Source organism: Cydia strobilella, chromosome 22 (genome assembly GCF_947568885.1).
Source record: "Cydia strobilella chromosome 22, ilCydStro3.1, whole genome shotgun sequence".
Classification (NCBI taxonomy): Eukaryota; Metazoa; Arthropoda; class Insecta; order Lepidoptera; family Tortricidae; genus Cydia; species Cydia strobilella.
In genome coordinates this window covers 5846544-5870784 of record NC_086062.1, presented here as the reverse complement: position 1 = coordinate 5870784, position 24241 = coordinate 5846544, and the positions used below count along the sequence as shown (strand labels likewise).

The 24241-nt window shown below is 39.3% G+C and overlaps 3 protein-coding genes across 5 annotated transcripts in view; 2 read left to right on the top strand and 1 right to left on the bottom strand.

Annotated features, from left to right (window-relative positions):
* The window catches only part of LOC134751388 (fibrillin-2-like), a 33016-nt gene extending 27178 nt beyond the window's left edge, over positions 1-5838 (top strand). The window contains exons 24-25 of one of the 2 annotated variants that reach the window (XM_063686756.1): positions 2115-2233; positions 3820-5838. In XM_063686756.1, coding sequence (XP_063542826.1) covers positions 2115-2233; positions 3820-3982 — 282 coding nt within the window. In that variant the 3' untranslated portion in view covers positions 3983-5838. The remainder of the gene's footprint in view (positions 1-2114; positions 2234-3819) is intronic. The other variant, XM_063686755.1, reaches the window with a different exon arrangement.
* A 1542-nt stretch (positions 5839-7380) lies between these two features.
* On the bottom strand, positions 7381-16167 carry LOC134751488 (delta(24)-sterol reductase-like). Of its 2 annotated transcripts, XM_063686907.1 has the most exons (10): positions 15951-16167; positions 15296-15451; positions 14789-15013; positions 14236-14330; positions 13794-13968; positions 13081-13239; positions 11335-11532; positions 9179-9307; positions 7653-7778; positions 7381-7482 (listed from the first exon to the last, which is right to left on the bottom strand). In XM_063686907.1, the coding sequence occupies exons 1-10, from the start codon at positions 16140-16142 to the stop codon at positions 7405-7407; spliced, it is 1533 nt and encodes a 510-aa protein (XP_063542977.1). In that variant the 5' UTR covers positions 16143-16167; the 3' UTR covers positions 7381-7404. The 2 variants fall into 2 exon arrangements, with proteins under 2 accessions (XP_063542977.1, XP_063542976.1); XM_063686906.1 differs by lacking the exon at positions 7381-7482 and having other exon boundaries at positions 7554-7778.
* Positions 16168-21918: 5751 nt separating this feature from the next.
* On the top strand, positions 21919-23887 carry LOC134751615 (carbonyl reductase [NADPH] 1-like). The gene is made up of 2 exons (XM_063687093.1): positions 21919-22690; positions 23631-23887. The coding sequence occupies exons 1-2, from the start codon at positions 22051-22053 to the stop codon at positions 23837-23839; spliced, it is 849 nt and encodes a 282-aa protein (XP_063543163.1). The 5' UTR covers positions 21919-22050; the 3' UTR covers positions 23840-23887.
* The last annotated feature ends 354 nt before the right edge of the window (positions 23888-24241 follow it).

Genomic DNA, 24241 nt, shown 5'->3' with positions numbered 1-24241 from the left:
GGACTGCGCCACAAGAAGCCCCACCATATCTGGCGACCAGAGCACCACCACCAGTTTGGCACCACCTAGTATTTCTACATGTTTTTCGTATTCTGATGAAAGGTCTGATTACAAGAATATATATAATATATTTTTTTATATTACTAATAATTATAATATGACATTAAATATGGCTATAATATCTACTTAAAAATTAAATTAATATGAAATAAAACTATATTAAAACTAAATTAAAGCTAAATATAAAAATAAAAAAACAGGCCAAGTGCGAGTCGGACTCGCGCACCGAGGGTTCCGTACTTTTTAGTATTTAGAATAGAATAGAATAGAAATAATTTATTCGTTGTTGTTGTTGTTGTTTATTTATTTGTTGTTATAGCGGCAACAGAAATACATCATCTGTGAAAAATTCAACTGTCTAGCTATCACTGTTCATGGGATACAGCCTGGTGACAGACAGACGGACAGCGGAGTCTTAGTAATAGGGTCCCGTTTTTACCCTTTGGCTACGGAACCCTAAATACTATAGAAAAAGAAAAATGTATACCGAAGTTATAAAAAGAACACCCCGTCCAAAACCTCCGCCTGCGGGTTCGACCCCATAACGCTGGCTGCGTTACCTCTGTATTTGCAGCGATATATATATATATATACTTTGTAAATACTTATTTTGTAAATAGTAGGTAGCGATTATCGTTTTAATTTTTCGAGTATTAATCCTGCGCCTAACAACCATCTCTTTTTAGCCCAGTGGTTGACTGGTAGAGAATGCCTTATGGCATTAAGTCCGCCATTTGTACTTATAATTTTATGTGCAATAAAGTTTAAATAATAAAAAATATATATATATATATATACATACATTTATTATGTATGTTTACTATGTGTAATGTAAAACAGTATATACTTTATATAAAGTGATTCTTTTCGCTTTCATCACTACATAGTATAAAACAAAGTCGCTTTCCGCTGTCTGTCCGTCCGTTTGTCCCTATGTATGCTTAGATCTTTAAAACTACGCAAGGGATTTTGATGCGGTTTTTTTAAATAGAGAGAGTAATTTAAGAGGAAGGTTTATATGTATAATTTGTAAAGGTTTTGTGTAAATTAGTTGAAGTACCCGTGCGAAGCCGCGGCGGGTCGCTAGTAAAGTATATATTGATTATTTTATTTTATTTTCTTTATTGGAGAAACAACAGAAGTAAGTACTTACAATAATAGCAAATGATAATAAGATACAGTTCAAAACATATGCACCTACCTCCTAAAACGCTCTCACTAAGAACTATACATAATATAGGTAAGGTACTTAATGCTACAGTAAACTTAACTCTACACCATAAACTAAACACCATCCTTATGTCGGTGTATCGCAACATTAGTTGTCATATGTTTAGGCACTGGCTTTCCGTGCACCAAAACGGGAACAAAAAATAGTGTAATACTATTTTAATTGTTTAACTTTTATTTTAAGTGTTTTGTTTTTAGTTAAGTATTCCTTTTGGCATTGTAACTTTTAAATTGTAGGTTGATATGGGTGTACAACTGTACGTGTTGCCTGAAATAAAACTTTATTTATTTATTTATTTTTATTTTAACTAAGCTTAACGCACACTAGAGAAACAAGCTACACAAGGAAGTTAAGTTGTCTCAGCTAGGATTTCAAGGACTTGCTTTTGGAAACGTACTTTGTTTGTGTTGAAAATGTCTACGGCCGTGAATAGTTTATTATATGTATTGCAAAGGCGGCGCAGAGGTGCGCGGATCCCAGCGTTAGTTGAGCAATTCGGGACGGCGAACAAGGCGTTAGAGCGGGCGGTACTGCGTGAGGGGACCCTAAAGCGGATTTTGTCAAGCAGCTCCGAGCAGTCGTACCTGTCACGGCAGATGTTGTGAAGAACCATCATATCAGAGAACACATGCGTCTTGAGTCAAGAGAGGATAGCTTATAATATTTCAATAAATTGCAGTAGGACATACGTTTGCCGGTTAGGCGTCTATGTGTAGCCCGCAAAAACTTTTTTTGGACTATTTCAATTGCATTCGAGTACTTGGAATAAAATGGGTTCCACACAATTGATGCATATGATTGATGCATTATGGTGTATTTTCAGGTGGACCTGTTTACAATGCACGGGCCAGCGTGGGCGGATTCCTTCATGAGTTTCGAGATGCGGCTGGTGGACGTGCAGGCGGCGCCGGGAGTCACACCGGCTAGTCTGGCCTGTTTCGAGTGAGTATGAGTATCTCCGGGGGCCAAGCGAAAGGACGGAGGGACGGATCGATGGCTTCCACGCGATCCTCAGAGCTCGAATACCATCCTCTGCACGTTGGCCGACCGGTGGGATTCACCGTGGCTGAAGCACTGGGTGCAGCTACATGCCCCATTATGTAAAATTCTGTTATAATATTATGTTTGTACTAACCCTAGATTTAAGTTAGTATGTATGTACAGATTTGTACTCTAGGGTCTCGAAAAGGAGCAAGAATTAAACACAGAGTTCTTAAAGAAACTGACGTATGTTTATTCTAGCCAAATATCTCCACACAATCTTCAACTTAAAAAAACAAATAGATTTACACTACTAAAATCTACGTCAGACAAACGTTCGCTAGTTTCACGATAGGAACAGCGCCATCTGCCATGACATTGGGTAAACAACTATGTTTAGCGTTTTATACAATGTATGTTACCAAAGATAGATGTAACTACGTAATAGATGTTTACAGTCTAAGGAAAAAACGTGCCTCGAAAATCAAGAAAATTTGATTCTCGTTCAGAGGGCGCCACTAGTTTTGGCCCACTGTCGTATAGATGGCGTTGACTGTTTCGTTTGTTATTTAACAATTTTAACGCATATCAGTAAAAGAACATGGGTCAAAATCATAAAAATAATTAATGCATTTAAAAAAAATCATTTATCCATATTTAAATACATTTTATCGTATTTTTATAAATCTTAATTTTTAGTTTTAAAGTGTCTCGGCACAGATGGCAGTGAATTTACTGGGGTTACGAAATTTACTATGACAGTACCGCTCTAGTATGTTACTCTATGATGTTACTAACACATTATGGACTTTTGTTCGAAATAAATTATTATTGATTGATTGATTGAAAGTCATCATCATTTTTCTAGCGTTGCCGCGGCTCATGGGAGCCTGGGATTCGCTTAGAAACTAATCCTAAGAATTGGCGTAACGTGTTTTTAGGGTTCCGTACCCAAAGGGTAAAAACGGGACCCTATTACCCCGCTGTCTGCCTATCTGTCCGTCTGTCTGTCACCAGGCTGCAGGGCGGGTCGCTAGTATAGATAATATAGTTTTCAGTTAGGACTTGCGAAGTCATGGTATTGAAACCCACTGCGTTTTACCACAGAACAAGTAATAGTATTAATATACAGAACGGCCACGCACCGCCCCGCCTCGATGCGAATTACCCACGAATTACCTCGCCCCGCGACTGCATGCAGATTGACGACCGTTTGCCGACCGCTCAGAAGTAACTTACTTACACAATGACTCATGACGCGTGTACAGACGTGCCGTTCACACATAGACACGTAAATGATTTTTGATATATGGCGTATCCGCCCTGTGGTTTTACTTTTTCGTTTGCTTGTGTAAGGCTTAGAACGCACTGCGATTAATTTCTTGCGGTTTCAATCTTTTAAGTGCGTGCGCTTATGCCGTACGTTACACTTTTTACGGTCCTGAAACCGCAAAAAAATAATCGCAATGCGTTCTCAGCCTAAGTTGTGTATCGTGTCTTCATTAATTTTCCGGCCAACTTAAATATATACCTCCTATATGTTACAGCACGCGGCCCACCGGCAACATGTGCGTGGTGTCCCTCCTGTGCGCGCTGGAAGGGCCGCAGGTGGCCGAGCTGGAGCTGACGATGTCGCTGTACCAGCGCCGGCAGTTCGCGGGCAGCGCCGTGGCGAGGCTCGTCGTCATCGTGTCGCAGTACGAGTACTAACATGCTGCTAAATTTAGCAACTTTTAAAACCCCAAATATGCCAAATAGCATCTTTTGTAGCAATTTGTGGAGTCCCAAAATTGCTTAATGGCAACTTTTTAGCAAAATTTTTAAAACCACTTTTGTTAGTGTACCACGGCACAAAAGATCCCTATGGGTCGAAGTGTATCCGTAAGGGCCCCCGAAACTATAAGATAAGATAGTGTACCACGGACGGTCTCGGTGCGAAAGTAACAATGTACCTAATTGTAGGGTAATTCCAGGATAGATGCCCCAGTAGGATTGTAGGATAGATGCCTCGATTTTAATTTCTATTAGTAGCAGGACTGTGGAACTAAAACTCCACTAAGTACATAATGGCAAGGGCTCCCCCTACAAGCCTCAGGGCTGCTGTTAACATGAGCGCGAGCGCACGCGTTTCGTCAGTGAGTGCCAAAACACTCCGCGGCTAGGCTTCGAATCGCGTCAATAGTTATGTGTGCAACAAGAGAGGAAAGTTGGTTTTTCTTGCGAGTTTTTATTTGGAGTCCCGAGAAAGCGAAAGATTCTATAATTGAATCACGAGCGAAGCGAGTGATTCTAAGCTATAATCTTGAGCGTAGCGAGGGACTCAAAAACACGAGATGTAAAATAACTGCTCTCGTGTTGCACACATAATTTTTCACCTCAGTAGTGAGAACATATTAAAGGTTAAAATGTATTTCGAATTACACAGAATAATTCAGAGAAACAAAAAAAATGTAATCAAAGTATGAAGTGGCAGTTCATGGCCTTCACTAAATTCAAAAGCTACTTTGTTTCACTCCCTGGAGTGAGGAAAGGTGCTGAGGTGAAAAATAATAGGTATTCATAAGTATTTGTTTTCGAATAACTTTTGACTCGCTTATCAGTGATTTTGGGTGCACTGAAGCTTAACCCTTTACTAGACTAAGGGATATATATTTTCCACATACGACACTTATTCATACATGTGTTCTATTTTCGATGAGTAACACTGACATTCGATTGTCATTTTTGAAATGTCAGCCTGGTAAAGGGTTAAGCTGCATGGATAGATATACATATTTTATTCTGATTTTATTATTACTATATTTCTTATTGAAAAAGGCACCTCGGTATCCTCTGCAAAAAGTATAGTTACCCCGATTTTTAGGGGGTTTTGATCGGTATAGATGCCCCCAGAAGCATCCCTAGGGGCATCTATCCCGAACTGTAAATATAAGAAACAGGGGTGTTGTCCCGCGTAGCATCGCCTAGTCTAAGAAAACATACAAGCAGCCTTTGAGAAAATGAAAAAGGAAGAAAAATAAGTCAATGACATAACCAGAACATTTGGAATACCGTCTAGAACACGACGACGACGTTTTCAAAATAATGAATGTAAAAAACTGATAACTTTTAATTTAGCTTGTTTGATGAAGAGTCATCTATCCATCACGGTAGGCATCTATCCCATTTTTAAGAGGTCAACAAAAATACGATTTATATAAAATCTGTGCGACTTATACAAAAACATGTACCTACAGTAAAATAATAGGTTAAGGACCATAGTTATCATAGGTATAGGACACATTGCTATAAAATGGTGAATTATTTCAAAAAGTGGGGCATCTATCCTGGAATAACCCTATAATGCTACAATATGCCTTATTCAACCACCTTGCAATTGATGAAATTATACTCGAAACATATTAGTATTGTTTACCTATCTGCCTTCATTGCGCCCATCAGGGTTTCATGTTATTTGTTTAAATTTTCTAAATGGCTAGATTTTAGTAAATTCTGGAGCCTCATTTTCACTAAATGGCAACTTTTTTCCATACATACACCCAAAAAGCATCAAGAGGGCTGAACAAACAAACATAGGTAGGTAGCTCTAAAGAACCTAAATTACCTACTCTTTTAGCAATTAAGAAATGTATGTTTTATTCTATTTATTTTTACAATTGACTAAAAAATTTTTGTAAATAAAATAAAATTATCTATATACAACGTATGTTATTTCCCATAATGACCTAAATTAGTTATGCCTTCACACATTTGTATTCACTCGTTTGTCATTATAAGTATGCCTATTTTTACCGACATAATCGGAGTCGGAATTACCGCAGTCGGAATGAAACCCCGAGCACTCCGAGCAGCACGACGGTGCACATGGTGTCCCGCCGGTAAGCACTTTTGGAACCTCAAATTTGCCTAATAGGTAGCAACTTTTGGAGCCTCAAATTTGCTAAACGGCAACTTTTGGAGCAACTTTCCTTCATACTTATTTACACCCAAAGAGCATTCTAGCAATTAAGTAGGTAGAGTGCTTTTTTTGTAGGGTTTTTCATGAGGGGTAAGACAAAAAATGTCCGTATGCCGAAGCATTACGGGCGACTTTTCATCTTACCCCGCATGAAAATCCCGTTCAATCGCCTAAACGCATTTCACATGCGTTGTCTCCGAATCATATTAGGAGTAACTTGGAGGGATCGAGTAACAAACGAAGCTGTTCTTTCTAAAACCAATTGCTACAGCATAACGGCTATGCTGAAACAGAGACGACTCCGTTGGCTGGGACACGTTCATAGAATGGACCCTGACAGACTGCCACGTGAAGTCATGCTCGGACAGATTGCCGAAGCTAAGAGACCGGTTGGTCGCCCCGTTCTCCGCTTCAAGGATTCATGTAAGCGCGACATGAATGGCTTCAGCATTCCAACTAACCGTTGGGAGGAACGCGCGGAGATGAGACCCGAGTGGCGTCGTAACCTGCGGGAAGGCATGGCAAAGCACGACGAGATCTGGTTGGATCACCTTAACCAGAAACGAATTCGCAGAGCTGCTGGACCACCCCAGGAGTCAAGACACATCTGTGATCGGTGCGGCAAGAAATGCCGATCAGCCATTGGTCTTTACAGTCACCGCAGTCGATGTAGACTGTAGACATCTCCTCAAATACCTCTAGTCGCTGCAACTATCATCTGTAAAGATGCTGTGGCCAATGATGATGATGAAGACAAAAAATGTCCGTATGCCGAAGCATTACGGGCGACTTTTCATCTTACCCCGCATGAAAATCCCGTTCAATCTTATCCCAACGCGCCCTATACAACATGTGTTGATGAACGACATGAAGTGCCTGCCAATGAAATAAAACAAATAAGAATCACGGTTTTATTTAATTAAATAAATAAAAAAACAGATAAACAACTTAAATTACAATGTTTTTTTTATATCTAAGAAGAGCAGCTGAATCACCTGATGGTAAGCGATTACCGTCGCCCATGGACACCCCAAACACCAGAGGGGTTACAACGGCGTTGCCGGCCTTTAAGATGTGGGAGTACGTTCTTTTCACGGTACTGTTACTCTGTTATATAAGTAGCTAAAGTTTTTATAGTTTATCATTCACGTAGATTCACGAGTGCACAATCGATTCACTTACTCGCGCTCCTGTTGACCTGGCCGTATATCTGAGGGAGAGCGTGCTTAAAGTACGGCAGCGACTCGCGAACCTTGTCGTACAACGTGTGGAAAAAGCTACTGAGGTTTTACTAATTTGAACTTTTAGAGCATTGTAATAGAGTAGATTCTTGGGTCTACTGCTTCACTTCCTCACACTCCTGTTGACCTTGCCGTATATCTGGGGGAAGGCCTGCTTACAGTACGGCAGCGACTCGCGAACCTTGTCGTACAACGTGTGATCGAACATGCGGCGGAACTCCTCCTCAGTCGTGTACGTGTCGGCGTATAGCATCTGGAAACCCTTCTCTTGGGTCACGAAGCTTTCTACGCTCCGGGTTGCTGAAACCTGCAAGCAAAAACAGTATGATTAAAAACGTAAATCTTCAAAGCTTTTGCACAGAAATGGGCACTCGTAAGGTTAATGTAGGGGGTAAGAGAAACATAGTTTATTTTTCTCGGGGCAAAAGAAACGATTCACTACAAGTATTTCTCTTGCCCCAATGTTTCTCTCACCCCGTCTAACCTTATGTACCTAGTACCTAGTGTGCGGAAGCGGAATTATACAAATCTCCTCTAAGCAAACGCTCTTTATTATTGATTCGCAAGTTTCCGGGTGAGAGATTCTCAAGGGATTCTACCTCTACAAAGGCAAAGTAAATACTGTCAATACGGCCAACTTTGCTATGATAGAGGGTAAATATTGTCACATATCAAAAGCAAAACGAGACTAGTAAACCGGAACTATAAGTAAGTATAATAAGCCAAACATGTTAAATATCTTAGAACTGTGATGTGACTATCGTGCTTAGACTGATTTGCCATGGACATGATTTGGATAGGTACAGTCAAGGACGTAAAAATACAAAAATGGTACTGTATCGTTCGATATACACCTACTACTCTAGGTATTAATTTCATTTACTAATAAAATAAATAATAAAACTAAAACTAACTACAATTGTAATAACTAAAGCTAAAAATTAAAAATACCTATCAAAATTTTGTGCCCTTGGTAGGGTGCCCATCACGCAGGCAGCGTTCCCGCGCTGGATTGCTATGGCCAATCTTTGCGCGAGAAAGCCGCCTGCGCGAGGGTCACCTGTGGCCTCCCTTAGGCGTTTGCTGAGCGCCTTGTGGAGCCCCCGTGCCCCTCTACCCCACGGGCCTAGTGTCTCGAGTCTCGACGCCAAATGCTACAAACTCGTAGTGTGCGCCGAGACAAAACTACTTTATGTATTTACTACTCTATGTCGTTTAAATCACGTTAAAAATTTGAATAAAGGCAAAAAAATATTGATTTTGGAGTGCAGTTTTATTTAGTGGTACCTAATTGTAAAATATTTTATCTGGACTACAGCTACAGTCCTCTAGCGTATCCATCTGTCAACTTTACTTCCAGTTCCGCCTCCAGGGGAGAGGGAGATAAATTAGGGGTGAATTAGCCGCTTACTGGCACAGACCGAATTCCACGAAGGCGAAGCCGCGGGCACAGCTAGTAAAGAATATTTACTTACTTAAGCGATTAATTGTTAGTTAATTATTTTAGTTTTTAGTTTAGTTGGTAGTTTTTAGCATTAAGTACTTATGTTGCTACACCCTTCCAGGGTACATGTTCACATAAAATGGTGTAAATACTTAATATGTTGTCCATGTGTGAAATGAAATGATTTTTCAACGAGTAAATTTATCCTTCACGCCAAACATGGATTTTTAAGGTAAATATCACTTGTAAATATTACGGCTTACAGTTTCGAATCCAGGAGCAGTAGGCACGCCGTAGACTCCAATGTCGACGAACATCTGCCAGTCGCCCGTCACCTTCAGCTGCCCAGGGTTGTTGGGAACTATGAAGGGACACAGCCACATAGGGTATACCTGCGAAAGTGAATATAGGCTTTGCGACTGGGCCGTTACGTCCAATCCATCCGTCAGGGAACTCTTGCTCCAAATGATTTCGCACACTTAGAGCAAACTGTGCTGGTGCACCATCTTGCCGGAAATGGGGATTCTCAAAATTTTGCTCCGGCACTTCTTGTAGCAAAATCGTCAACACGTTTCTCAAGAATTATTTTATTTAATATTTTATTGTAAAATCGAAATCTTGCATAAAATCTCATTTTCTTTGACAAGTGACAAGTACTAATCAAAACACGTTTACATCATAAACGGTGGCAGGTGATTGATAACCAAAGAGGAAAATGTTCATTTGAAATAATTTAACCTTTTCTTTGTTTATCATTATGTTAGGATAACCATGTGAAGCCTAAAAAAACGGGATAAATTAAAAAAAATAAACAAATTACTTTTGATTATTTTTAAAGTATGAGACTTAATTGAGGGGCTTAGTTTAGGGAAGATGTATGTAAACCATTGATTTTGTATTACCAATTTAAAGTCATCCTGTATATATATAACTCCGTATAAGATAAATAAAGTCTAAGGAAAAATCGTGCCTCGGAAATAAATAAAAAATTGATTCTCGCACAGATGGCGCTACCACCAATACCAACCTTTGGCCTATTCTCGTTTAGATGGCGTTGACGGTTTCGTTTGTCATTTAACAATTTTAACACATATCAGTGAAAGAACATGGGTCAAAATCATATAAAAATAATAAATGCAATTAAAAAAATAATTTATCCAAATATGAATATTGTTGATATTTTTATTTTTTAGTTTTAATCTTGTGTCGGCAGTAAATTTACTGTGACTACAAAATTTACTATGACAGTACTCCTCTATTCTATATATTCTCTTTGATAGAACGGAATGTACCCTGAGCTCTGGGATAATGCAGGTCAGGCAGAGCCATCATTTTAGTAATATTAATAGATACACGTTAATGCTTTATTTTCGACTTATCACGTTCTCAAACATACCTTAGAATATTTCCAGTGCTAAGTTTCAATTTCAATAGTTTTATCAAATAAACAGAAAATGTATAATGCAATCCAGAGTCACTAAGCATGTTTTGATAAATAAATAAATATTATATAGAGACATTCTTACACAAATTGACTGAGTCCCACGGTAAGCTCAAGAAGGCTTATGTTGTGGGTAATCAGACAACGATATATGTGTGACGTTTTCAACCAAAAGGTACCACATTGTCGCTTGTTGATAAGGTTGATTTCTAATTGAAGCTATATGGAAATAGCGCCTTACTGACAAGCCACAATAAGTACCCTTTTGGTTGAAAATGGCACATGTAATTTACAAATACTTAAATACATAGAAAAACATCCATGACTCAGGACCAAATATCTGTGTTCATAAACTGAAATAAATGTCATATACGAAGGAAAAAGTGACCGGATAGCCGAGCGGTTCAGGCACCTGTCCGGTAAACGGGGTACGCTGGTTCGACTCCAGCTCTGGACACTGGAGGCTTTGGTCATTTTTTCCTTCGTATATGACATTTATTTCAGTTTATAGTTTAAATAGTAGTGTGTCTACTTGAAAAACCACAAATTAAAATATTTTCATAGAAAATAATACACAAATTAAAATATTTTCATAGAAAATAATTTAATTTGTTCTTATAGAGTATCTGTGTTCATCACTGAAATAAATGCCCTTACCGGGATTTGAACCCAGGACCATCGGCTTCACAGGCAGGGTCACTACACTACCCACTAGTCTAGACCGGTTGTCAAATTGATAAATGTATAAATTGACACTTCTGTACGATTCCCACCGACGGCTGGAGTCGGGCCGCGCTGGAGCCCATTATGCCTATTCCGGAGCCGTCCGCGTCCGCGAGGAGCCAACCGGCTTGCCACCGTACAAATGTGAAATGCGCTCCGATTCCGCCCGCGCGTGGGAGTAGTACTTTCAGGTGGCATTAGCCAGCCGAACAGCAGGGGGTGGTTACTGATGGAGATGATGCAAGGTGGACTCACCCTAAACTTGTCATGGAACAGCAGTACAGCCTTCTCCAAAGTCTCTATGGGCACCAGCATGTCCTGGATGACATGAGCCTTGTCATAAAGCCTGCCAACTGCCTCGGGCTGCGTCAGCTTAAGTAGAGACACCTCAGGAGGCATTAGCCAGCCGAACAGCAGGCGAAAGAGAGGGTGATTGCCAAAGGAGATGATGTCCTGGGAACAAACAGGGTTTTAGCTTATAAGCACGTTTTCTAATCTTACAGTCGGCTTGATCAATATGGGAAGATGGCATGGGTTTGTACCCAGGCCCCAATTTCACCACCGTGACAGGTGCGACAATTGTCGAAATCACTATTACTGACGTCACATGCCTCCATAGGCAACGGTAACCGCTTACCATCGAACGGGCTGTGTGCTTGTTTGCCACCAACATTTTAATAAAATAAAAAAACATTATATCGCCAATAAATAAGTACTTATTTTGCGATGCTAATTACAATTGTCACAAGAAACACGACAATTGTCGCAAAATTCCGACACAACTTATTTCCTGTCAAGAATTACCGAAAATTCTTATAAATCTTGTGACAATTGTCATCATCATCGTCATAAACGTACCTGTTTTTTGCCGATATAATAAAGTTTTTTTAAATATTACAATGTTGGTGGCAAACAGGAATACAGCCCGCCCGATGGTAAGCGGTAACCGTAGCCCATGGATGCCTTTGACGTCAGCAACATTGATGTTTTACAATTGTCGCACCTGTCACCGTGGTGAAATTGGGGCCAGATATTTACCAGTAAATATTTTAGTACCTTCGTTTCTTTTCGCTGCCGTATCGGTCACGAATAGTTAAACGATAATTAACTGCCCTTATTGAGCTATCACTACCTTAGAGGTATTTATTTATTTATTATTTATTTAAACTTTATTGCACAGTAAAAGTTGTACAAAAGGCGAACTTAATGCCTGAAGGCATTCTCTACCAGTTAACCTTTGGGCCAAACAGAGATCAAATATAGATAGGTGCGGGAAATGTTTACACTAGGTATAAGAGAAATTGAATACTAAATACAAATATTTATGCCAAATAACATAGTACTAATTCTAAACATAGGTACATATACATATATACAATATACACATGCAATACATATATACATATATAATATATATATAAACCTGCTTTCAGATTATTATGAGTATTAGTCACGAGACTTTTCTAGAAGGTGCCTACGTAACTTGCTCTTAAACGCAGCTTTGGTCTGTGCTAGGTATCTATGTCAATACTTTAACACAGTATATTAGTGATTGATTGTGGTGATTACTCTATCCCCGCAATGATCATAAACACCCAAATTTACATCAGTAATTAGTTAGAACTAGTGTTGCCATACCTACGCCAGGATTTCCCCTGACATATCAGGGTTTTTGGTCCTGTTGCACGAATTTGGGGGACTTGGCGAGGGTCCCCCGGAATCCTCAGCAGGGTTTTTTAGAAACCTCAACTACCACTAGAAGCTAAATGTTTAAATAGATAGATAGATAACAACTTTATTGCAAAACAATATCATGACAAAAAATAATAATGATAATAAGGAACCTATATAAATAATAGAAATACAATTTAGATCTAACACACTTAACTAATTATGATACTGGAATGAAACTATCAGGATTTATTTTGTCACTACACAATCGAAGCGAAATTTTTTATTTTTTCATATGGCAACCCTAATTAGAACACACCTGTAACTTACTTTTAATTCCCAGAAGAGACTCCTAGTGTGTCTATGGTAGTAGTGCCTGAGCGGGATGTATTCGACGACTGGCTGCTTTCTCCCTCTCTCGTAGTTCTCTAAGTGATTCTCCACCTGCTTGTAGAACCACTCCGAATACCATCTGCCAATGGGATTGTACTGGAAGAACCAACAAAAAAGGAAGTAAGTTAAACGTCCTACCCCCTTAGAGTTTTCAGATTGTTCGATCCGATGTCGGATGACCTTTGGAAACACAACAGGGGCATTCCACGAGAATGTCCCTTACGAAATGCTTTTGCCTCGTATGGCAGCTAATTCAATAAAATCCGTAAAACTCGAGAATATACTGCCCATTTGTTAGCAGTCATGAAGTGATGTTGGGTCTGGTAATAACCAGACCCAATATCATTTTCTCAGCCTTTTCAGAACTATTAGAAGAACGGCGTTTTGTAAGGGACATTCTCGCGGAATGCATCAACAACAGCTGCTAGAAAATGAATATGTCAAAACGATCTTATTCTTCAAACTTAACAAGCCTCAATAAGTAAATTTATGTTTAATTGGCATTAATTCTTGATTATAAATTTAATAATATAAGTACACAGCCAATTGAGGCTTAGTGCATTAATGAATAACGCCACTTGTGTACAAGTGAACTTGGAACAGAGTCCGTCTAAGTTTATTATTTAATTATGATCTAGAGGACTCTTTACCTTGCCATCACCTCCTATTTCGTCCACCATGTCTCCTGTCATCAGAACTCCTTTGTCTTTGCTGTATAACAGGGCTTCTACGAACTGGTGTGGCTGTTTCTTGAGGGACTCCTCTTGGAAACGCTTTGAGAGCTCTGGCAGACTGGTGTACGGCTGATATTCTAACCGGATATATCTGAAACAATTGAAGATCCGTTACAGAAGAAAAAAATAAGTACCTAAATAAAAAGTGTGTCGTAAGGTGCGTCCAGATCTGGCAAATATGTTTGTCCGAATTCAGTAAACGAATGCACCGCTATTAGCGTGCCATTTGCGAACTATTGTAAACAGTTATGCTTCTGTGGGTAATAGGACAGGTAGTACGCAAGCGGTTTGCAAATTAACTGATAGCGTGTATTGTGGTGCTTTAAAATTCGGTAGATCTAGACGGAATATAGCTTACTTCTTAGCAGGGTAGACTTTGATGACAGCTGAGGCCAGGAATCCAAGAGTGCCGTATGACCAGGGAACTGCGTAGAACAGGTCTGCATTCTCGTCCTGAAAAAATATTAGGTACTTATTCATTCATACTTATCTCAAAAATACTGTCAACATAACTTCATTGTATCCTATCTCGCCATTGTATACCTCTTAGATTTAGATTTAGATACGAGGAACAAATCCTGTCTCTTTTTACTTTTTATCTTAAATAGTAACCACATAAGTATTTAAAAATCTTTAATAGCGGTAAGTCTAATTGACAAAGCTTCGAAGCACGTAGCGGAGGATGCACGCGATCAAACACAAAGATGATAAAAAATCATTTGTTATGCTAACAGAGTTTTTCTCACCCTTACCTAACTTACCCTACTACAAGAGATCACCGACCCATCAGCCAACACCAGTTCACACTGCAGGCATATGTGCTGGAATAGCCTATGCACTTGTGAGGAGGTTTCCACGCCTGCTCTTGTGATCAGACCTCCGACAGTCAGCTGGTGCACTTATACCCTTACCTTACTACAAGTGACCACCGACCCATCAGCCAACACCAGTTCATACTGCAGGCATATGTGCTGGAATAGCCCATGTACGTGTGAAGAGGTTTCCACCCCCGTGCCCATGACAAGGCCTCCGACGGTCAGCTGGTCGAGTTCGGGAACCACGGGCAGGGACAGGCCCAGGGCGTCGAGGGTACTGGACAGTTGACCCATGGTTACCATGGGCTCGCAGCGGACTGTCTGTAATGCGATTTCATTTGTTGGTTATGATCATTAAACGTTTTAGAATCCTTGGATTTGGACATTGATGTTTGTGAAGGTCTTCTTCTAGAGACTGACTAAAGGACATGGTTTGCCAGGTGGGTCGCGCTGATGTACACAGACGGGTGCTGTGTAAGTGCGGACTCCGGCCAGCCACGCTTTAATTTAAACGGGTTCTTAACATGTTCTTCATCCATGAGGTTCACATTGATGTTTGCGACTCACGGATGAGTCATCCTTTAATTTCAGAGTGTTTCTTACCATGTTCTTCTGATCCACTTCGAGCACATCCACGAGGTTCACATTGATGTTTGTGAAGGTCTTCTTGTAGAGGCTCTGACGGAATGACATGGTCTGCCAGGTGGGTCGCGCAGTGCATAGACGGGTGCTGCGGTCTCCGGCCAACCACGCTTTTATCTAACACCAGAAAACATTTCGGTAGGTAACATTGGACGATTCATTCAGGACGATAGGCCATGGAACTCATATGGTATGATGGTTAACACCCAAGGGCTCGCATGCTGAGATACCTTAGCTTTGGTTCTATAAAACTACAGTCAGCGGTATCACAAGTTCGCGGCTGACTTTTAATTAGATAAGTGAGGATAATTCCAGGATTTACTTATTCTTTCATAAGTGGGAAAATCAAAAGTTGCCTAAGTATTAAAACATTTCACATTTTCACCTCAATGCTGTAGTAATTTTGCAATCAGCATTAGTATAATAATCTAAAAAAGAAGTTCTGGCAATATCTACGGTACTTACTATTTATGCAAGTTTTTCGTTTTGGTTTATACCTAATATTATTTCATTCTTATGTTACTCATTGCTCATTGTACATAGTTGCCACTACAATTTATTACTCGTATGTTGTATGCTTATTGTATGTAACAATGCTTTCATCTAGAACTTATACCTGTCTCTGAATGTCCTTAACCTTCCTCTCGTGCATCTTCGGCGCGCTGTTCATCTTGAACACCACATGGTTCCTCACGCTGGACCAGACCTTCCACGCGAAGGACATGGGCATGAGCACGAAGAACGCCAGTAGCCATCTGTATTCCACCAGGATGTACTCGAGGAGGGTCTCAGTCTCTATTGCTGTCATGGTAGCTCTGTAATGTAATAGGAAAATACTCATCAATTTCAGTTAATTTACCTAGTAATAGAGGAGCCAAAGGAATAATTAAGTCTTTCAAAGAAATGAGAATAATTAAACACTTTACATTTTACCAGAAGGAGTTTTAGCGTATTGCCGGTTGTGATAACACCAAAAGGGGCCTAGCCAACATGAAAATCGTTGACAGAATACGCCAATCGAAACTTGAGTCCCCGGCAAGCTCGGCCGAATTTCACCTTCTGATACAAACGGAGTTTCGTTCTCATTTTAAAACTACGTGTTGGATTGTAACGAAACTTTGCATATAACAATGACATGATGAGGTATATCTAGGTCTGTAATTAGTTTATATAGCTCTAGTTTATAAAACACGCGCGCTAGCGACCCGCCTCGGCTTCGCACGGGTGCAATGCTGATGTAAATACATATAAACCTTCCTCTTGAATCACTATTATCTATTAAAAAAAACCGCATCAAAATCCGTTGCGTAAGTAGTTTTAAAGATCTAAGCAGACATAGGGACAGACATACATCCTGCCCCAAGCAGAAATCAAGTAACTCGGTTTTGACAAATTTTTAACGAGAGCAAAAAAACGTAATTCCTTAGTTTTGATAGAAAATCTGTCTAAAATGTAAAATATTTTTATAAGGCCGGCAACGCACTTACAACCCCTCTGGTGTTGCGGGTGTCCATCCATGTCCATGTGTAATCGCTTACCATCAGGTGATCCGTCTGCTCGTTTGCTTCCTATTTCATAAAAAAAAAACCATTAAACTAAGGGTGATCAAATACAGTTTATTTTTTTACAATTTTGTACATAAAACTTTGTACAGGCAAAAATTGTTTTCTGCGTAGTTTACTGGACCCAAATAAGTAACATTCTACGCAAATTCAAGTATCTCGAGTTTAGCTTTGAAATAGAGCAAGCACTTTAGCTTCTTAAATACTTCACATATTTGGGTCTCCGCTCAATAACTTTTCCAATTTTCATGCCACCCTGAAGAAAATGGTATCAAATGAAAGCTAATAATATAACCTACCGAAAATCGTATATTTTTTCTCTCTTGTCTGTTAGTTATAAAAATCCCCGTTAGACAATAATCACTTAAAAAAATTATAGTAGCTTTTGTATTAAAAATTCCTTTTCTTTAAAAATACTGCCATCTCTTCCTTCCACCTTCTGACACATGTTCATTGCTACCAATTTCATCGATTATATTTAAGCAGACATAGGGACAGACATACATCCAGACAGCAGGAAGCGACTTTGTTTTATACTATGTAGTGAAACGAAATAGAGAAAAGCAATTTTTGTATGAAAAACTTAAATTCGCTGTATTTTTTTAGGTACTATGGTATCTGAAGTTACATAAACTAATTACAGACCTAGATACACCTTATCTTATTGTAAGTAAAGTTTCAGAGTTCGATCCACGGGAAAAGGTAGCTTCACTTTTGGTGACGGACCCCTTTTGGAAAGCAAAATATTTGACTGTCCCAAATTAAAAAAATTCGTTCGTCACTGTGAACCAGGTTTTTTTTCTTAGTGTAAGGCCTGAGTGGACGATCGAGTTGGGCGTGCAGCGGGGCGGGGCGTGCAGCGTACATGTTAAACAAATGCAAACGTATAGGAGCGGCCTTAGTGCACGCTGCTCAAATCACTTGTGAGCCCGACGCCACGCTGCACGCCCCGCCGAACGCTCCGCTTCGAGCGTCCACTCAGGCCTTACCGTTATTATTACAAGTATTCTCGCGGAGCCCCCACAGAGGCTGCGATCGCTGCGGAGCTTACTTTGAGAAAGGCTGCACTCAGCACTACACCATATATATACCTAAAACTACTGTTGCCTCGCTTGAAGAAGTAAACAATACTTACTGCAAAACCGGCTATAAAATTACAACAAATAAAATAACTACTACATTTTGAAAACCTTACACTATTTTATATGGCATGGCATTACACAGAAACGAAATAATAAAATAAAATAAAATAAAAATAAATAAAGTTTTATTTCAGGCAACACGTACAGTTGTACACCCATATCAACATACAATTTAAAGTTACAATGCCAAAAGGAATACTTAACTAAAAACAAAACACTTAAAATAAAAGTTAAACAATTAAAATAGTATTACACTATTTTTTGTTCCCGTTTTGGTGCACGGAAAGCCAGTGCCTAAACATATGACCACTAATGTTGCGATACACCGACATAAGGATGGTGTTTTGCGAGCGGCGCATCCCCTCCCAAAAAGAAGCAATACGCGCGCGTACCACTGCGAAGAAGTCAGGGATTCTGGCTTCCGCGAACATGGTGGAGGCACTGCAGGAACGCGAAAGCCCCATCAGTGTCCGGAATATATTATTATACTGCACACGGATGGCGCTGTACGTTTTCCTGCTGTACCTAACCCACAGTTGACAAGTGTAGAAAGAGAGACAATATGCATTAAATAATGTACATTTGACCCCCCTGCTACACCCGGCAAACCTACGGGCTATCATGTTGCCACGGACAGCCAGAGCTCTTCTCTCTCGTTCCATGTCACTGTCGTCTCTCATGTCATCCGTCAGTATATGGCCAAGATATTTGAACCGCTGCACAATACGCAGCTTCTCTCCATTCAGTTTCACTTCCGGTATGTTATCCGGACCTCTTCCTGCCTTAAAAATCATCAGTTCTGTCTTGGCTACATTGTAAATCAGCCCGTGAGAATTTACATAATTTTCACAAACTGAAACCAGCTTTCTCAGACCCTTAATGGAGGGGCTGAGCAGCACCATGTCGTCAGCGTAGCTGAGACTGTTAATACAGACGTCACCCACGTGACAACCGACTCCAGTGCTCCTCAGCCTCCCCATCAACTCATTGACGTAAAGGTTAAAGAGGTCCGGAGAAGTGAGTCCACCCTGGCGTACCCCGCATTCTAATATATAACTATTAGATGTCGTGTCGCCCCATTTCACACAGTTGGAGTTGGTTTCCGTACCAGTACTCGAAGACGCGTACCAGGTCCTCAGGTACTCCCGAGCCACGCATTTTACCCCACAGAATTTCATAATTCACAAGGTCAAATGCACGGCTAAGGTCGAGAAAGCATGCGTATAATAATATTACATACATACATAGAATAGACATAAAATGTATTTTAAGTAAACTTACCTATTCCTTCTTCTTACAGTTTCTACTTACAGTCACAACTCAGGGGCCGGCGTGGGCGTGCCTATCAGTCCATAGCTACCGGCACACTGATAGACAAATCAATGATTATCATAATCACGCATACAATCATACGTTAGAAGCCAGTATTATGGACCCTACTTCTATCACATTATAGTATATTTTCATACTTGATCATGTTAATTTGTCTTATTAAGAGGACGTAGTCGATTTTGCAGCAAAAATTTAAAATTGATAGATTTAGTCGTTGAAATTATACACGTTTTGTTACGTAATATCTAAATAACAAGTATTAGTTTCTATTAGCACGTCTTCTCATCTTGCCTTTTAATAATGAGGTTGCGAGCGTACGTCACCGGTAATATATGAAAAGAAGGGACAGTTTTTAAAAAATCATCAGAAATTTATGGTGGTAAATTATACAAATTGATGTATAAGAATAGTTTCAGCAAATGTTGTAGATTGTTTAAGTATCAAAATTACGTTGAAATTAAGTCGATTTTCAGAGAAATTGTCACTTGTTTTGAAGTAATTTCTGGAGAAAATTGATTTCGGCTAACTTTCATTTACACTACTTCAGTCATAATAATAAAAATGTAGTCTGATAAACGTCAAGTACAGGATATGTGTAATACAAAATTACCATGTTTAGCAGTCCAAACATTACGCAATTTACAAATAAGAGCGACAAAATCAGTGCTTTACGCGCGTTTACCTAAACGTCCATCAGAAAAGCAAACATTACTAATTTAGTGAGTCTCTTTTCATAAAATTAATCTGATAAAAGGTAAAATAAGAAGACGTGCTAATAGAAACCAGTACTTGTTATTTCAATTAGGTAACAAAAGGTGTACAATTTCACCGACTAAATCTATCAATTTTACATTTTTGCGACTAAAATCGACACCGGCCTCTTATTTTAGAGGCTATTTTGAACTTTAAACTAAATATGAGTAGCGTTCGTATAATCTTGTTATCCTTATCATAATCATGATTTATTTATCTTAATCCTAACGTCATGTTGATGATTTTTTGTATTTTTTTAAATAATGAATAAATCTATGAATAATGGAACAAGAACGCATGAAAAATATACTAATGGTCTGGCTCTGTGAGCCGTAGGTAGACCTCGCGTTAAGCTTAGAAAATGTAAAAGTGAAAAATACTTGGTTGAGTCGTTATTACAGTGAACTCACAATGGTCTTAAGCGCCATAGTGTAGGTATATAGGTACCTATTTAAAGGCACAACTGAAATCTTGTAATATATTACTTAATCTCTCACATCTCTGTAAAAAACCGGCCAAGTGCGAGTCGGACTCGCGCACGAAGGGTTCCGTACCATTACGCAAAAAACTGTGAAAATGTCAACTGTCTAGCTATCACGGTTCATGAGATACAGCCTGGTGACAGACGGTCAGACGGACAGACAGACAGCGGAGTCTTAGTAATAGCATAGAGTAACTTATACTAGAGCGGTACTGTCATAGTAAATTTTGTAACCCTAGTAAATTCACTGCCATCTGTCGACACACTTTAAAACTAAAAATGAAGATTTATAAAAATACGATAGAATGTATTTAAATATAGATAAATGATTTTTTTTATTTGAATTAATTATTTTTATGATTTTGACCCATGTTCTTTCACTGATATGCGTTAAAATTGTTAAATAACAAACGAAACCGTCAACGCCATCTATACGACTGTAGGCCAGAACTAGTAGCGCCCTCTGAACGAGAATCAAATTTTCTTGATTTTCGAGGCACGTTTTTTCCTTAGACTGTATCCATCTATTACGGAGTTATATCTATCTTTGGTAATAGGGTCCCATTTTTACCCTTTGGGTACGGAACCCTAAAAATCAACTTTACGTGATGATTTCAAAGAATAACGAGAACCGAGCTGGTGAAATTGATAAAAAGTTATAATTGCGATCTGCGACTTTGGGGCCCAATTTGACTCGCGAAGTGATGAAAGGTAACGTGGCTACTAAGGTAGTCACGTCAGTCTGGCTAGGGCCAGAAGTAGTTATCAATGTAAGGTCCTAGATGGCGTTGTTAACTATATATGGTATTGTATGACGCTTACCATTATAGTGACATCTCGAATGATTTATTCGAAACTAACATTAGTAAACAATAGCTTCTCCGCTTCTGACAGTAGTAACCTTACTACAGTTATTTACACAATTTAACATTTTGTTTACCTCAACATAATTATAATTAAATCTTATAAATTAAGTATTAAACGAATAGTAATTTATACAGGGTGACTAAAAAATAAGTGAATTTCCGTTTTGTCAGGGAGGTTTTGGGATTATACTGAGCAACTTTTACTATGGGACCAAGCCCGAAATCGCGAAAAAATATTTGGCTGTTTCATACATTTTGGCTGATCCATTTTATATGGGAGGGTAAATTTTTTTTTCGCGATTTCGTAGTCTGTCCAATAGTAAAAGTTGCTCAGTATTATCCCAAAATTTCCCGGGCAACGGGAATGCACTTATTTTTTAGCCATCCTGTATAATATTAACAAACTGAAGATATATATCATCACAGTTTGATTTTTATTATTAGTTCACATAACTTCTTGTAGCGATAGTGGACATAGTGGTACAATTTAGTGTAAATTGAGTGTAAAGATAAAAAAGTTAGGTTATGTTCGTGGTTCTACAAAAAAATTCACGATAACTTTTTTTAGTGACTTGGTGCAATGTCAAATAACAAAGTAGCCGTTGTGACCGGTGCTAATAAAGGCCTCGGCTTTGCTTTAGTGAAAGAATTATGTGAACAATCCCACGGTACAGTGTATTTGACGTCCAGAGACTTAACCAAAGGGCTAGAGGCGTGCAAAGTATTAGAAAATATCGACCTAAAACCTGCCTACCACCAATTGGACGTAACCGATAATAATAGTGTTAAGCAGTTCATTAAATACATTCAAAGGAATCATGGGAAAATAGACCTTCTTATAAACAACGCAGGAATACTTTTTCAAAATGACTGTATAGAACCAAAGAGTTATCAAGCAGAGCAGACTTTGTTCGTGAATTTCTTTTCTTTGGTTAATTTTACTGAAGATATTCTACCGCTAATTAGCAATGGTGGAGTTATAGTGAATGTTTCTAGTTCATCAGGACATTTGAGCAGGATTGCTTCTGAGGAATTGAGAAGGAAAATTAAAAGGGAGGACTTAAGTCTGGACGAATTGAGAAAGTTGATGAATGAATATGTGGACGCAGTCAAAGAAGGAAGGGAAGAGGCTGATGGGTGGGGTAACTCCCCGTATGTCGTATCTAAAGTTGGTGTAAACGCTTACACGTTTATTTTGCATCGCAGATTAGTTGACAGAGGTAAGCAGAAATTACGAGTAATCAACAATTCTTACTTTAAAAAAAACACTTTGTATGTGTGTGGGTTTATGGGTTACTGAAATCTTGGCTTCAAAACTAGGTCGAGCTCATTTTCATTCCCTCCTCAACATACAAAAGGACTTCCGGTTCGAGCGCCATCTTGATAGTTAGCATCGTGATTAATTACTTTGTTTTTTGCTTATTAATATTGTTTAAAGTGTAATATCGATAGCTTATTATACAGTAAACTAATGTGGTAGTGTGCAGTGAATGGAGAATTAATTTTGAAGCGCGTTTAACCACCATCTTGGAGTCAACGGCCGGTAGTCCACGTGCTTCTTGTAAAGTCTAGCTATCGATTTACAAGAGCTAACAAATCACCGTACACTGTCTTGTACAACCGTACAATTTTTGTCGTTTGTAAACCTCTCAATACCTTGATACTGGCGAAATAGTCCCACTGGGCTGAAGCCATAATTTTAAAAGAAGAAGAAGAAGAAGAACATACAAAAAAAAAAAATTTTTTTTCAAAGATAAATTTTCGTTATTTTTATACAGTCAGGGATTTGAATTCATAAGCCATTTCGGGTCCAAGCTGTGGGTAAATTAATTGTTCAAGAATTTCACTATTAAAAGTCCAACGTAGACCCAAAATTAAGTCCGTGACCGTATACACGGCAGCCTAGCATCTACGCCACCTACCTATTTTATTTAAATTAAGTACATTCTATTCTATATCATCGAATGCGGCTCCACTGGCTGGAAACATCTTTCATATTTCGTAAAATGATGCGATTTTTCTTGCATGCGCGGATGCATACAAGCACATGGTCGCCTAATGGTATTTGTTTACCGTTGCGCATGGACACCTACAACTGAGCTTCCATACGCATTGCTGACCCTGTCACATACCCTGATATTTTGAACTACACTATTCCAGGGATATCAGTGAACTGCGTGCACCCAGGCTACGTGCAATCCGACATGACGCACGGCGCCGGCAACATTGCTCCCGCGGACGCCGCTAAAGTCCCCGCGGGCCTGGCGCTGCGGCCTCCTGGCAGCGGTCTGTACGTGTGGCATAATGGCAGCGCCGTGGCGTGGGATGGCAGGGATCCTAGGGAGGTTATAGATGGGAAAATACCCTAATTTTGCTGTAATATCGAATTTTACAAAATGCACCAACATATTTCTCTACACATCTTTTGTTATAACGTAACCATGAAGATCTTGAAAAATACATTTCTAGTAAATACGCGATTTTTAATTTGCTTCAATGACTGTGTAAACAGTGTAGGTACCAGGTTAGCAGGCAGGTAGGTAGTAGGCAGGCTAGGTTCCAGGGAGTTCTAGGTTGGTCTAGCTTGTCATTGGATACCTATATTACATTTCATTCTCTACCTTATCGTAATGACGATAATGATAGATACTCGTAGATACAACGTAGCATAATGGTAGTCTGTCTAAGCAAACTTTGCACCGACTTGGAACAGGACAAAATGAGAGAGCGTCATTATAAACGTCGTATTTTCATATAATTTGGCATTAACG